This window comes from Rhinatrema bivittatum, chromosome 17 (assembly GCF_901001135.1).
Source record: "Rhinatrema bivittatum chromosome 17, aRhiBiv1.1, whole genome shotgun sequence".
Lineage (NCBI taxonomy): Eukaryota > Metazoa > Chordata > Amphibia > Gymnophiona > Rhinatrematidae > Rhinatrema > Rhinatrema bivittatum.
Genome location: NC_042631.1, coordinates 12,818,112 through 12,834,153, shown reverse-complemented (window position 1 = coordinate 12,834,153; position 16,042 = coordinate 12,818,112). Strand labels below are relative to the sequence as shown.

General features: G+C 42.7%; 2 protein-coding genes across 8 annotated transcripts in view; one reads left to right on the top strand and one right to left on the bottom strand.

Annotated features, from left to right (window-relative positions):
• MUC15 (mucin 15, cell surface associated) overlaps positions 1-12,407 on the top strand; it is a 45,781-nt gene extending 33,374 nt beyond the window's left edge. For 2 of the 6 annotated variants that reach the window (XM_029582394.1, XM_029582395.1), the window contains exons 4-7: positions 168-298; positions 3,290-4,245; positions 7,650-7,805; positions 11,417-12,407. In XM_029582394.1, the coding sequence (XP_029438254.1) occupies positions 183-298; positions 3,290-4,245; positions 7,650-7,805; positions 11,417-11,577 (1,389 nt within the window). In that variant the 5' untranslated portion in view covers positions 168-182 and the 3' untranslated portion in view covers positions 11,578-12,407. Of the gene's footprint in view, positions 1-167; positions 363-1,844; positions 1,992-3,289; positions 4,246-7,649; positions 7,806-11,416 lie in introns of those variants that run through there. The other 4 variants (XM_029582396.1, XM_029582398.1, XM_029582399.1 and 1 more) reach the window with 4 other exon arrangements.
• Positions 1-16,042, bottom strand: part of ANO3 (anoctamin 3) — a 206,927-nt gene that overhangs the window by 26,307 nt on the left and 164,578 nt on the right. The gene's annotated exons all lie outside the window — the stretch shown is intronic.

The window sequence follows — 16,042 nt, the reverse complement described above, 5'->3', positions numbered from 1 at the left end:
GAGCCAATTGTTCTGGTCTGGATCCTCTTAACAAGAGAGCACCAGGTTATGGGACTCTGGGAGGTCACACTCTCAGTAAGAAAGCAAGAATCAGGTCAGGCTGGTTCCCAGGTGCCCGGTTACGAAGGCGGAAACACCGCCCCTGTCTTAACTTTACTTTTCTACAGGTTGCATTCCTGCTCATGACACAGTGTCCCAGTCACCTGCTTCCTTCTTCCAGGGCTTGGCTACTTCTAACTCTGCTTCTCTGCCCGAAAGCAACCTGCACTGGCACCTGGCAAACTTCAGGGATAAGCAGGTGAGTGTCACATTTCAGAAGCATGAACTTTTGTGTCAGAAGCCGGATTCTCTCGGTTCGCCAGGTAATTCACGAACAGACCCCCCCCCCCCCCCTTATGCTCAGCGTCTGCGGAGAAACGAGAGGAGGGCAATCGTCTGATTTAACAACTGAAAATCTTAACAGAAGATACTTAAGAAATATATGTGGTATATAAAACAATGATTCTGGTGTAGCAGAAATAAAGGAAAGAAGTAAGTTTAATTATTTTTTTAAGTACCTGATCATTTTCTTTTCTTTTTTTCCTGCTACACCAGTATCTGCAGTATTATATCCTCTAAAAGAGTTCATAAAAATAATAGTGTAAACATTAGATAAAGGGAAGGAATTGCATTCTCAGAGAGCTTTTCTGGACCGGAGGGTTTTTCTTTTCAGCTTAATTTAATTTTTACTGGTGAAAAGTATAATTGGCAATGCATTTCTGTTTTGTTTACTTTACTGGATGTACACACACTTGGAGATATTAAAAGGGAATATTTTAATTTCTGACATAAAATGATTGATGGGATAAAAGCAACATTTTTGTTTAACTTTGTCAAGAGTTGGGGGGGTTACAAAGGAGAAGGACCTGGGTGTCCCTACAGTCGTTATGTTTATTGAAGGAGGTTTGTTTCTTTGTTTGAAAACGGTGTGTGAAGAATTTTGAGTAGTGAGGAAGGGAACGGACAATGAGAGCAAGTCCCCTCTGTCATCATTTCCTAGTGTCTAATCTCATCATTTAAACTCCAAATGTCTTGTCAACTTGGATAGTGCCAGGAAAAAAACCAAAAAGAAACGTAATTCGTGTAAAAATGTGGCTGACAGACTCAACTTGTTGTTCGCATGATCCGCCAGTCACGTCCATGGTGAGCTAGCCACCAGGAATTTAGAAAAAAAAGAACTCACTCTCTTGAGTCAAATGCTGTTTTGCAAAAGTGAACTAAGAGTCCCACAAGTCAGATGAAGGGCAGTGTATTCAGCACTCAAGGAAGGCTAATATTGGAAAATGTGTTGAAAGTATAGATAAGGTCCTCTTTGTCATATGACTTGTTAGGATAACTTTGAACAGTTCGTAGAAACAAAGAGATAATGGAAGCAAAGTGACTTTCCTGAACAGTGCACTACCTGACAGAGGTGGGTTGGATTCAATGTGGGATTTTATATGGTTTTTTACCAGACGTTTGACCAAATCTGTAAACTCTCTTAAAAATTCAAAATCATGCTGACATGCACTCAATTTGAGGTCAAATTCAACTGTTCTGCGATGCTGTTTATCACTAACATTTGACTTTGGATGATAATCCAAAAAGAGTTTGGCCCTCTGTGGAAAATTCTCAGATGGGGGTCCTGATTTTTGGATCAGATTGTCACAGTATAACAGTTAATTTACCTTTGTACTGTAAAATAACAAAGGCAAGCATTCATCAGCAAACTATTCCACATCATCAGGGTCTAGAGCTTCCTAACACATTTTTGTAAGTCAGTTTGATCTCACAATTTTGAAATAGTACATCTTTTATTCTCCTAGCATTAACTTTCTTGCAGTTTCTGGATGCAAAATAAATATTCCATAGAAAAAGATTTTGTGTGAGATGAAGACATGGTGGGACTTTGGCCCTGATTCTCACATTTAGGGGCTGATGTGACGAAACACACTAATATTAGCCATTACCAGGTAAATTAGTTTTTTTTTTTATCATGCAGATTAAGGTGTAGATATGGTTTTTTTTTGTGTTAATGCATCTGCAAACCAGTTTGCATGTGTACCTATTCCCTCACTAAGAGGTAATAAGCTGTTTTGAATCTCATTACATCAGTATAGCTTTCACATTAAAATGATTGCAAGAAACTTTATGAACATTAACAGTGCAGTTAACATACGTAAACTATCATGTATGCATTAATCGAGTTGTTATATTGCATTAATCCATGTGATAGTGTTTAACACGCTTTCCTATACTGGCCTCTTGGTCCTTAAGGGCCAAGGTGGCATCAAGAACTTGGCTCACAATTTTTCTGTGAGATTTTCAGTATTTTGATCCTATTATTGTTAAACTGTCTCATCTATGCTTCTTTCTCTTAGTGGAAATTTAGACCTTTCCTCTCTCTGTAGACTGATTTTTATAGTAGTACTGATGCTATTTCCCATTGTTTTGTATAACCTTTGGTAATCTCCATGTAAACATACCAAAGAAACCTAAAAACGGATAACTTATCCAATTAAAGTTAGCCAAGTCTGGGATATTCAGAGGGATAAGCATCCCACTAAATATTGCTGAACAAGTTATCCTGATAAACATTACCCGGCTACTTTGAAATCTAACCTGGCTATCTTTGAATATCACCGATTAGGTTTCAAAGTTATCCAGGAACCAGTGCCCAGATAACTAACTTGACTAGTTAAGCAACTCTAGTTAAAAATAAAAATAAATGAACTGAGTGGGCCTCCAGGCTCAGTCTCCCAATTCAACCCCAGTGAAAGCAAGGTTGGCCCTGCTGGCTAGCCCCACATACCAAGCTCTCCCCAAAAGTGTTAGTTCCACTGGGGGCCTCTAGGCCTCCCTCCCTGCTCCCCTCCACTGACAAAAAAAAATCTAGATATTAGCTTGGCAAAGTCCCATTGATGTAGGACCCCTTCACCCTGCATTCCACATGGCTAGAGACAGACAAATAATTATTCAGCTAATTCCAAATATTGGATAAGTTACCCAGCTGTCTTAACTGTGCCTCAAAATGTCCCTGAGTTTTAAGAACATAAGAACATGCCATACTGGGTCAGACTAAGGGTCCATCAAGCCCAGCTTCCTGTTTCCAATCCAGGCCATAAGAACCTGGCAAGTACCCGAAAACTAAGTCTATTCCATGTTACTGTTGCCAGTGATATTCAACTGTCGGCATTTATCCAAATAACTCATTTCCTAGTTACAGGTTTCATTATAAATCAAACGATAAAACATGTTTTATCTTTTGCAGGCTTTGCATAAGGACAACAAACATTAAGGCCATGGTCAACATGACGCCTTCATCTTTTGGAATACTTTTTATTTTATTGCTGAACAGCTTACAGGGGATGAGTGAGAATGTTGAAACTAGTCCATCTGCCAGTAGTACAGGACACACAACGGAGGGCGTGTCTACAGACTTTAGTAGTCCTACAACAGCTAACACTATGGCAACTGGTATTTCCAGAATATCAGAATCTGCTGTAACTGCAGGAATGAGCACTACATCATTAAGGACAAGTAATGGGACAACAGTAATAACAGAATCAACATCCTTGAACAGTGTTACAAAAAACATCACAAACACTAGTACAAATATCCCCACAAGCGATATTTCTGTATCATATCAGCCAACTCCAACTACACTCAGAGAAAACAGCACAGTTAAAACAACTTCCACAGGAAACTGGACTAGCTCTCATCCATTGACAGATGCCACGTCTTTAGGAACCACAAATCTGCCTAACCCCAACAATACAACCAGTAGCAATGTTACTTCCAAGGTTTCAGCTACTACTGGAACCATTTCAGCAATGACCTCTTTCTCAACCAATAGTACCCAAACTAAGTATAACAGTTCACGGTCTACTCTCAACTCCACAGTTTCATCGACTGTAGCAACTACAAACAGCAATTCACGGTCTACTCTCAACTCCACAGTTTCATCGACTGTAGCAACTACAAACAGCAGTTCACGGTCTACTCTCAACTCCACGGTTTCATCGACTGTAGCAACTACAAACAGCAGTTCACGGTCTACTCTCAACTCCACGGTTTCATCGACTGTAGCAACTACAAACAGCAGAACAACTAATGTTTCTGAGCCAACACCACCGATCACAGAGACCAGTCATAGCACAGAGAACAATACTTCTGCCATAAACATCCCACTTACATCCTCCCAAGATTCACTAGGAAATGATAAAGGTAAAAATGTAGAATTGCCGATATATATTCTTCTGTAGCTTTGAGATATATGTATGGCACCTTTGAGAGGATGGATAGAGATAGCTATCTGTACAGTGCTGCATATAGAAATGTTAAGCAGCAGTAGTGGTAGTACTTGTAGGTAGAGATAAGTATCATTTATTTATGTCCTGTAATTCCCTTCTGCTCTTTTGGGTTGCCAGTTTAATATGAACTGGCCTTTGCTACCAACAGCCTTCATCTGAAAATTTATTTTATGTCCATCTCAGGCCAGACCTCAAGGCAACAGACATTGACCAGGGGCCACAAAACACGCACCTCCTCATACTCGGCCAATGTGGATCCTATTTCTGGCCACTAGGCATCACTCGTGATCAGTAGCTGACAAGTCCATGTCTCCCCCCCAGCCAGTGGTTGTGAACACGGCCTCCGGTCAGCAAAGGAATGTTAAGATTTGACTTGTGAATTGAAGCACAGTCCTCCAAATGGCAGTGCATAGCACTTGCCACTGAGTCACCAAACTGAAACACAGAGATGAACATTATTGAAAACTTTCATCTGATAATTTAGAGGCTTGTATCCAAATATGATCCATAAGTGCAAGATTCTAGAAATTCCCTCCATACATAACATACATGGACTGGATAATTTCCAGATCTGATTCTCACTGGAATCCCGCAGCCATATGCCACCCTCTGCTCTTAGATATTGTGTGCAATCAAACGGATCGGAGAAATGGAGAGATTCAATTAGCTGTGCATTTCTGAGATGCTCTAATATTACAGGGGAAACCATTCAAAATTGCATCATCAGAGAGGTACAAATAACTCTGTGTGGCTCTATCAATCCTGCATAGGGCTAAAAGCTGCAGGTATTGTCATCTTGCTCGGAGCCGATGTAACTTTCCTCGAGTAGATTCAGGCATGCGCTTGCACAAAATAGATCACGAGTGATAAACGCTTTTCCCAATCTGGCTTCAACCCTTAGAGCGCCTGCTGCGAGTGGGATGGGAAGGGGCTAAAAATGTGCGTGAAGTCGTGTGTTGCGTGCACTTTTACACGTGCAAGCTCTGCCCCTGGTTGACTTGCAAACTTGCCACTTAGGTGCATAAAAAAGAGGGTTTTGATGTGTATAAGTGGCTTTGAGAATCGATCCCTTTCGAAGTGATGTAAATGGACTGGCAGCGAGGTTAAAGGTGGGCATGGTGCTCCAGAAGGCGTGCACATTCAGCCTCATTCACTGGAGACGTTTCTGGGGACAGGATTTGGGCGTAGCTTGTATTTTTCAGGCTGGGCGCATTATTTTCGGCGGAGAATCTAACCCGCACGAAAGGCGGGTACAAACGCCTGTGGGTTCTGTGCGCCAATTGCACAGTGAGGGTGCATGCATGCTTTCTCTTACAAAAATGGTGCAAAGCCCCCAAGGGTTTAAGAGCACCCTCAGACTTTATCCCAAACCAGTGCCTAAGGAGACAAGCGTCACTAAGGAAATCAGGTCTTTTCACAAAGCAAGCCACGAGGCCTGTCTCTCCACCTTTCGCCTAAAGCAACAATAATGACGCTGTCAGCATTTTGATTTATAGTTGGCTTGCACACGATTATTCAGCAAACATGCTTTAAGTGAGAAACATTTATTTTAAAGACATTTTTTAGTTGACTTTTTTTTTTTTTTTTTTATAAATAGCCTTTGTCAAGTTCTGGCTTGTTGACTCTCCCCCCTCTGTTGCCTGAGGGAAGCGAATGGCAGGAAAGTGCCCTTCCCAATCACACTTTCTATGTTTGGCGCGGATGTCAAACCGTAATCTTTTATCCTTTGCTGCAAACCCTGCTGACAAAGTGGGTAAACATTGGGCAAAGCGTGCACAGCCGCTCTGGAGGTCATTTGGCGAGATCCTTTCTTAACTCGGTGGCCCCGTGCTCTCGGGGGATGGCTTTCAGCCTCTGGCGTTGTAAGCATATGATCCGACTGCCAGCGCTGCCCTGGCCCTACTTTGTCAGGTGTCAATAGTCTTAGAATAACTTTTTCAATGGCAGGGCAGCGCTGAACTTCCTCTTTGTTCGCTGTGAGCAATGGAACTCTTTTAAAATGGGTTTAACTTAGCAGATGGCAAGACGATGCGAACTTTGAGGGGGGGTGGGGGGGTGTCCAACTGGCTCGCTTGAAATTTTCATCACGATGCAGTAGCTACAGTTAAATGAAACTAAACGAAATGTTACCACGGTCTGTATGGTCCTTCAGTCAGATGCCGCCACCAGGAATGCCATTCCTGTTGCTTGCATCAGGGATCTGATATCATCTCTTCCCCTTCTTCATGAAACCAATGCACATCCAGCACTGTGATTTGGTTACTTGTACAGCTGTCGCAATTTGTACAGCTCCGTCATGCAAGCCGGGCTCAAATGTAAAACGTGTCCTCCTCCTGCAGCTGACCCCTGGCTCACAATAGAGAAATGCAGCTGCCTACAGGTTTCAGGAAGTAGGCCATAGCAATCCCTCAGATTGCTGCATTAATCCATGTCATTTTAATGGCTAGAACTTTATCATCGGTTATATGCATAAGGAGTGGTCAGTGACAGTAAAAAATGGAGGGGTAGAGGGTCACATGCAAATAATTCAAAGTTGAACTCAGACCAAGCAAATTTTGCTGTGGCTCAGGTTGGATGGAATTTTTTTTTTCTCCCGATCCACTGGGGAAATCTGTCAGAATTTTACCATCTTATTTGAAGGAAATTACCAGTACATTTAAAGCAGATTGGCAAAATTTGCTTCAGACTTATGATAAGTCTAAAGCGAATCAACCAAGTCATGGAAATCTGAAGAAAAATCTTTCAGAAACCTGGTTATTGTCCGGAATCTGCTTTAAACGTCTTCAAATAGGTTCAGCAATCCAATCTGATGAGTGCTCGGAAAATTTTCAAGTGCCTTGAACTGTTAGATGAAACTGCTTTGAAGAAATTCGAGCATCTCTGCCCCTCACCCAGGCACTGACTCTGGGTAACAGCAGTTTTTAGGGTTTTTCAGACGCATACTAAATGAATAGAATTTAGCCAATGTATCGAACGTGACCCTGGAATAAACTGGGCTGCTAGCCCTCAACTTTGACGGGCAGTGGGTTGGGGGAGGTGCGAAATTCATTCAAAATTTGGAGGAACCTTTTTCAAAACACCCTTTATAGAATAATGAGATTCCACTATTTCAGTTTCGGGCCAATGTTTCAATTTTCATTCAAAGTGACCCGTGTAAAAAAAAAAAATCTCTATCTCCCACAAAATATTTTAAAATAATGAATGCATAAGCAATAATGTTTCTAGAGTCAGTCTAAACCCCCTCCTGATATAGATCATAATTTGTTAAGACACATGTGCAAATATGTAACGTCTTCATTCTGTTCACTGTTTTTTCAGATTCCCATAGCTCCGCAGGAGTCATATTTGGTGCCATTATAGGCTCCTTCCTGGGAGTTGCATTAGTGGGCCTGGTTGGGTACTTTCTGTGTGGCCTAAAGAAAGGGGACTCCTTCCACCACCGACGACTCTACGAAGACATACGGAACGAGCCAGGTAAAGGAGTGTGCTGCTGACCGGAGGAGGAGCTTTTGTTATGGGGTGGCTAGGAGAGGGTCTTCGCTCTCTGGTAGCTTATTGTCCTCTTCTAATCTTGCAGTGATGTAAATGCTGAAAGATTCTTTGTGGTGGCAATCACCATCATCTGCTAAAATTTCTGACATAAAACTATTACTATAGTTGTATAGAAATCATTAGGGATACATTAGTATTATCCATGGTAAACTCCTATTGTGCCACTAGAAACTGAGTGGTTAATTCACAGGGTCAATCCCCATTGTGTTTTTTTTTTATAGGACCATTTCCTTATGTTACATGGGAAAACTCAGGCAGATAACGTCCTTGCAAATGCAGGTATTTGACCAATGCAGTTCATGGGAGTTTGTTAGGGTTATTCTTTTTGCAGCATTGCAGACCACTGATAGCTTTTGTGAGCAGCATTAATGCTGAGGCACCAATTACGTGTAGCAGCCGCCTTCACAGAGGGACAATACGTCAGAGATTACCAAGTACCCTCCTTACCGTGTCTGGAAAAGACATGTGGATTCATGCTATGGAGGACAGGCTAACCTATAAGGGCCCCATTGCTTAAAAAAAACAGTCCAAGTTTTGTGTTCCAAAAGCAGAGAGAGAGAGAACAATTTCTATTCAATAATACAATAAATAAATAAATAAATAAAATCCCACAGCAGGTAGTGCTTCACACCCTCAAAATACAATCCTCATGCACAAGATTTAGTCTTCCCTTAACTTCCCAAAGATCTCCCCTTCCTCAGACCCCTTCTGGAGTTAGGAATGCTCCTCCCGAGGGAAACAGAAGAACAAACCTGACTTTGCAATCAGTTTTCCAGACAAATCCCTCTTTCCTACTGAATTTAGGAAAAGAAAGCCTCTGGAATCTTTGTGGGTGAACTCCTCTTGGAATTCATCACCAACCAGAGGAGAAAGCAAGGCACGCGCTCTATATAATCTCTGCATTTTATCTGTAAACGTCTTGGATAATCTGTTTTTTACACGCGGTATCTCGTGTTTAATAATTAACAACAGGAGACAAGGCTCTGTCTCTCCTATACTGAAGACCCCAAAAGCCGAACCCATGGCTGCCTCTCACCAGCTCCTCACGACCTCAATTTCCAGTGACTCCTTGAGTCATCTTTTAAAAACTTGGACCACTTACCCACCCACCTTTTAGGGGATGGACCCTCCTATCAATTGCCAAAACCACTCATGCCTTTTTAACCTCCCATTACTGGAATGTTCCTGCAGTTTAACCTAAGGTAAAATCTAGCCAGCTCTACGTATATTTAAAGTACATTTCAGCACTGAACTGGTCAAGGCTTGCAAGAATATCAAATACTGAATTTGGTAAAGGAAGCAGTCAACAACCGTTAACAAGGAGACACTCTGAAATAATACTCAGAGTATCTCAATACCACACAACGCAACACCGACTATAGATGTGGCAATCTTAAAAAAAAAAAAAAAATAGGGAAATGTGTTACATAATGTAAAAGTTCCAAAAAATCTGACACATTCAAAGCAAAGTCTGATAATTTGGTGATTCTGGGTTCCAGAAAAGCTGCAGGCCAGATCCAAAGACTCCGCTTTCAGACGTGGTCGGCAGATTTGTCACAGACACTATGAGAGGGCTGTCCGTGGGCTGTAGTGAGCAATGTATGGGGGAGAGGCAGGAGGGAAGGAAAAGGCGAAAGAGGCAGCCAGTAGTTGTTTGTGTTTTGCTTTAGAGTTTCTGCGAGTTCATTCTTGTGTGCGATTTTATTCTTTGGAGGAAGGATCAGTGCCAATGGTAGCATGGAGCAGAAGGGCAGAGAGAGATATTTTACCCCCAGTTGGTGCAGTTTTGCCGCCTCTGGGCGCCCGCCACCCCCAATACCTGCAGCTGCTGTAGATGGAGGTGGCAGTTACCGGGCTGGGTGGACAGGGCCAACGAGCGGCAATGGCAGGAAGTGTGGAGGAGATGGGGGAGGAAGAATGATGTTGAGGAGGCGACGGAGGGGGATGAACGAGGAGGCGATGGAGATAGGATAACTCGTAGGAATGGGACTATCTGCTGCTGGAAGATCCTGCCATCAGATGGCAGTGTTCATGCCTTGGCTGTCCCTCACTTCAGTGTGTGGCCCTTCTGTTTTCCAGAGGAAGGAAGGCATGTGCTGTCTCTGATTACCCACATCAGCTGCGAGCTCCCTAGACTATTACGAGGCCCGAGTTTTTCCCACTAACTGCTCTGGCAGGTGCTGGTGGAGACAAAATGTGGTAGCCCCTCTTTACTTCAGCACCCCCCCTGGCAGTACCTAGCAGGGATTGCAGGCCCCCAGATTCCATTTTGGTTTTTATTTTGTCTGTTTTTGGTTCGTTTAAAATGTATTTTGATTTGGTTTGTTTGCCGAAGAGAAATAAACATTAAAAAAAAACCCCCAAACAAACCCCAAATCAAATACATGAGCCAAAATGAGGCCTCCCTGTGCCTCTTGGACTTCCCTCTTGAGCCTAAAAATCTGCCAGGGCCAGAAATCTCCCTAGCGCTCTCTTATCCCTTCTGTGAAGACTCTGGTTAGAGAAAGTAGCAGGAACGATGCCCGCTTGCTCCTGCCCCACACTGGAAAATGGGGGTCGGTTAGCTCTGCTATCAGCACCGTCGTGATGCCAAAAAGGCGCTGATCTCAGGGCACCAATTTTAAAAGGAGAAGGAGAGGAGCAAGTTGGCACCAATTCTGCCCCTTCTTTATCATGGACACCCATTGGAAGAGTAAGTGGGGGCCAAGGAGTTCCACTGCTTTGGGGTTGAAGGGGCCAGGGAGATTCTGGCTGGGCTTCGTTCAACCCAGCTGGAGTAGATCTAGGCCCTGAAAACACCCAGAAAGCCATGGTAAGTCTTAGAAAGAAACATGAAGGGACTACAGGTCCCAGGGAGGCCTTTTTTTTTTTTTTTTAAATACATTTTTAAGGTATTTTCCAGTCAAGGCCATTTTTGGTGCAGATGAGCAATTTGTTTTAAAGGAATACACGTCCTTAGTGCCTAATGTTAGGGCCAATGAAAACTGCAGATGCTTAACTGCATCCAGCCCATGTGGTCATATAGAAGAGGGGATATTGGGATGCTCTGCACATTGTATGAAGATGTAGCCAGCTTGGGTGAGCTTGGCTAGGAGGAGAACAATGGCAAGATATTTGCATACAATACCACCCTGCTGAACAGTTGGGGTGTGCAGGTGGGAAACGTTCATTTAGTTTAATTTGGGGACGTGATTTTGTTTTGATTTTTAAATGTTATTTATTTATTTGATTTATATTCCACTTTTCGGCACTATTTTTATTTATTTATTTATTTCAGATTTTTATATACCGGCATTCGAGACAGAAGTCACATCGTGCTGGTTCACATAAAACAGGGGTGCATAGTAAACATAACTATAACAATGGTGTTATGTTTACAATGGGGGTTGTTTGTCACTACAAAGCAATTTCAGAGACCTGGTTCGACATCCAATTTGATTCCAAATTCTTCCAATTAAAAAGCATGTTGTTGAGATTTAAATTTCAATCTAAAAGGATCATTCTTTCCTAACTCTCCAAATCCATTTTTTCAGTACTGCGACTGGATAATGCAGTGGATCCCTATGACTTGAGCTACGGAAATTCAGCATTCCATAATCCCAGTGCTGTGGAAGAGTCATCGTATCACAACCATGGAGGCTCGCATGACTTCATTCCAATGGACGACATGACATCAAGTCATCCTTCAGTTTAATGCGGCCGAGAAAGAATTTTGACTCAAAAAAAACCATTTGCCATCTTTGTATGTTATTTCAGGAATGCCTTTCTAATGTTTCACAGGTTTGGTTTGCAACCAGCTAACTTATCATCGTTACCTGTACATTGTTATTCTGAAATCACAGATATCCGTGCCAGACAGATTGTTTATGTACAATAAAAATTGTGCAAAAATGGTTTAGCGTGCACTCCCAAAAAAAAATGTAACGTGTATGATAAATTGTCACTTAACGAATGACGCAAATGATTTAGTATGTGCAGAGTAAAAAAATGTCCTCCATAGCAGGTTCATGCTATTTATCATTTCTGGAAACGCCGGGAAGCTAAATAGCAGGATCACGCTCAGCTCTTTGATCCTCATGGTAGCTTCGAAAAGGTATACCTGGCAGATGGGGGTTGTTTGTCAGTGTTAAGAGAAGACGTAGGAGAGCTATTACACTCCAGCAAAGGAGGTAAAAGGAAAGCGGCATTCCGAGAGAGGAGACAACGGAACCATCTGTAACGGTAAAGGGCTTCAAAGAATGGAGTGAGGGAGAGAAGTGAGCATGGAAGGGTTGAGATCATGGAGCAATCTGACCTCCCTGACTCAGATGGGCAGTGCAATGTTCTGGATCACAGAGATGAGCTCTACTCTCAAATCCAAATAATGGGTAAGCTCATAAAAAGCTCTTGAGCCTCTGACTGCCTAGAGATGTCTTGGGCTACACTAAAAATGTCAATGGCAGCAAAGGCCTTTTTCTGGGATGACTTTATTGCTTGGAAATTCATTTGCTTTGTGTAAATAAATGTGAATTTAATTTTGAAGTGCTCGAGCGAGTGTCAGTATGTTTTCTCAGTCTCCTCCTTCACTCCTCTGTCTCTCCCCCTCCTCCAGCTTTCCTCTCTTTTGGTGGTGTCCTGTCAAAACATTTTTTTTTCATATTGGGGAGGGGGGGCAAGGAATGAGAGCAGCCCACTGGCTAGTCACTTGTCCCTGGGGGAAGCCCCTTGGAAGGATGTCCCTTACTTTTTTTTTTTTTTTTTGACTAGCCAGGCAGTGGTGTTGGGTCCCCCTTAAAAAACAAACAAACAAACTGCTGTTCATGGTCAAACCTTGATGGCCAGACTAACCACAGCAGTGAATCTGGCATTCATGCCAATACCTTAGAGACTGTTTACACCCCACTATGAAACGTCTATGTCTTGTATATTGTGAGCTTCATATCCGTGTATGTCAGAATTACGGGGAAAGTATGTGTTGTCTATGTGGTTTTTTTTTGTTTTTTTTTTTAAATGGAGAAATGTAGTGGCGGGGGATCAACCTCAAGGGACTATGGGTACACAGTTTGACAGTGTTCTCTCTTGCACAGTGGGTTCATGTTCACAGTTAGCCATGTCTTCTGAGTAGCGTACACGTTAATAAGTTATCAACTGGTCTGGGGCAGGTATTAAGCAGTGTGCCGTTAGCAAGCACTCAATAAATAGCATGGAGGGAAAGTATACGAAGCTAATTATCCTGCACATGTTATAGCCTCATTTGCATGTTCCTTTAGTTTAATGCATGGACACTCTGTTTGGTGCTCCATTGTGATAATAAGGAAGACGTCCTTATTACAGAGCATGTTATTTTTTTAGCCTGCACAACCTACATATTAAAGTTTCTTGCAAAGGTACCTCAAATGTTTTAATATTCTCTTGCCAAAGTGCATGTTACATTCCACCCAGAAATTTAATGGAATTAAATTCTGCACCTGTCTGTCATTAGAAGGATCACCTTTTTAGCGGTAAAGCTTTGAGAAAGTTCTGGGACAGTTTGTGCCCATTCATCAGACAAAAATGCAATTCAGCTTCAGTATGGATAGAAATCAGAGAGTGTGAATATGCAAAAAAATGTGCAGGGAATAAACTTTTTTTTTCATTTTTTTGTATTCTCATTTCAGGATGTGTTTGTTTTTTAAATTTGGGTTTCTTTTAATGTTTGTTTTAGATTGGTTCATTTGCTGAACCAAAGTAAACATTCAATAAAAAAAGAAAATCAAACACAAAAAGAAAAAAAAATGAAACAAAACAATTCCCCCCCCACCTCCCCTGACCAGACTTACCCTTCCGTGGGGGTGTCCACTAATGAAAATGGCAGATCCCAGTTGCTTCTGCTCTGCCAGCTGCCATTGGAAAATTGCACCGGCGCCATTTTGGTTTTCAGCTGTTTGCTCCATGGCCGTAAAACCAAATGGCACTGCTGCTATTTTCAAAGGCAGAAACGACTGTGGCTCACTCCTGCCCCTTTCTTTGTCGTAGACCCCTGCCAAAGGCCCAAGGGAGTGGGGAGGGCGAGCTTAGGGGAAGGCAGCAGTGGGATTTTGCATTTATTTTTTTTTGTCGATTTTCTCAAATGAGACAATGAAATAAAGCAAAATATGAGACTTTTGTCATGCTTTTCATTTCGTTTGAAAACAAATGCACACCCCAAATGCAAAACTTCCTTGCTTGGGTTAGGTACAAAGGATGGACACTGCGGTGAAGATTAGAACTTTCTCTGCTGCTTTTCCAGGGTCACATTTGCATCGATCTGAAAGAAATACAGCAGGGGAAATTCCTGCTCCTCCCTGCACTGCTCATGATGTTAAAATTGGCCGAGCCCATGCGCTATTCTATTGCGCAAAGCGGTACAGCCCCACCAGGAGTATCCCGGGAAAGCGATCAGACAATGCTTAGCCAGCACAGGAGTTCTGCCTCAGACAGGAGCTGCATTGCAGCACGCTGCTCACGATGAAGTCACAACGATGCAGCACATTCTGGGATTTGTTATGTGATGTGTCAGATCTAGGAGAGGAAAGCTCACTGAACTAACACATTACTTTTCCCATAGAAAAGTACTATTGCTACTACTATATAGCGCTCCTACAGCGCTACTCAACGCGCACACAGTGCTGTACGGAGCTCTGCATCTCCCATGCTGCCCATGCAAACACTGAATAGCCGTAAGCCTGGGCTACGCCATAGAGATGGCAAAAATCATAGATCAACAACTCAATCTCAAAAAACAGATCAACTCCATCCTCAAAGAAGGTTTCTTCAAGCTTCACATCCTGAAGAAACTCAGACCCCTCCTCCACTATCATGACTTCCGCACCGTCGTCCAAGCCACCCTTTCCTCAAAGCTGGACTACTGTAATGCCCTCTTCCTTGGCCTACCCTCCTCCACCACCAAGCCCTTACAAATGCTCCAGAATGCCATCGCCAGGGTCATCACCAACTCAAGGAAAGCTGATCACATTACCCCAATACTCAAAGAACTCCACTGGCTCCCCATCGCATCCCGAATTCTCTTCAAAATTCTAACCATAGTGCACAAGTCCATCCACTCGCACAATTCCAATTGGTTGGATGAACCCTTTCGTCCTATACGCACTGAACGACCCACTCGCACTGTCAACAAAGGCACCCTCTCCATTCCCCCTTTGAAAAAAGCCCACCTCTCCTCTACTAGGGACCGTGCACTATCCATTGCAGGCCCTAAACAATGGAACACCCTCCCTACCACTCTCAGGCTAGAGCCATGTTACGCCAAGTTCAGAAAAAAACTTAAAACATGGCTCTTCCGACAAGCCTACCCTGATTAAGTACACCGACTTCTGCAAGTATCTTGCCTACGCCTTGTATATTCCTGTAAATAGTCCGTTGCAGTTTTTATTTATTGCTTTAATTCCTCCACCTCCTGCTCTTTGTATACTCCTCCTTGTTCGCCCTCCCTGTTCATTGTAATTTCTACCTTTAAAGTTACATTGTAAACCGGTATGATGTATGCATACTAATACCGGTATATAAAAGTTTTTAAATAAATAAATAAAATAAAAATCCTACTCTCCTACTTTTCTTGCTAATTAAGAAAACTTTCAAGAGCTACCGATATGCCAAAAAAAAAAAAAAAAAAAAAAAAAAGTTTTTCCAAATATTTTACAGAGATTTTCAAAACGGTTTTCCATGTAGCTGGATAACTTGAAAACCCAACTATGTTTAAATATAGCCATTTACATTTTCTAAGTTCTCCGGCCCTATGTGGCCGGGTAACTAACTTGTTACTCATCCATATGTCTTCAAAAGATATGCGAATAAGTAGCGATTTGGACAAAAAAAAAAATACAAAAAGAAGAACCCAAGGGGCCTGTGGAATGATTTCCTCTCGCTCTCCCAGATGCCCTAACAGGCTTTGCATCCCCCACCCTACGTCCCCCTAATTACAATAAAATGTCCTGGGATCACTGCTGGCCCCCCCAAACCCTTTCCTCCAATTATAATCTATTACAGAGGTCAGGCGCCCCCGCCCCCGCCATGTAAATCAGAGCCCTGCCTCATCCCCCACCCTCCCAACTTCCTGAAGTCTCAAACCCCCCCCCCCCCCCGGGAATGGGTCTGCACTCACCCGTTCCCGGTCAGGTCCACTGCAGCTTGTTTGGTTTTGT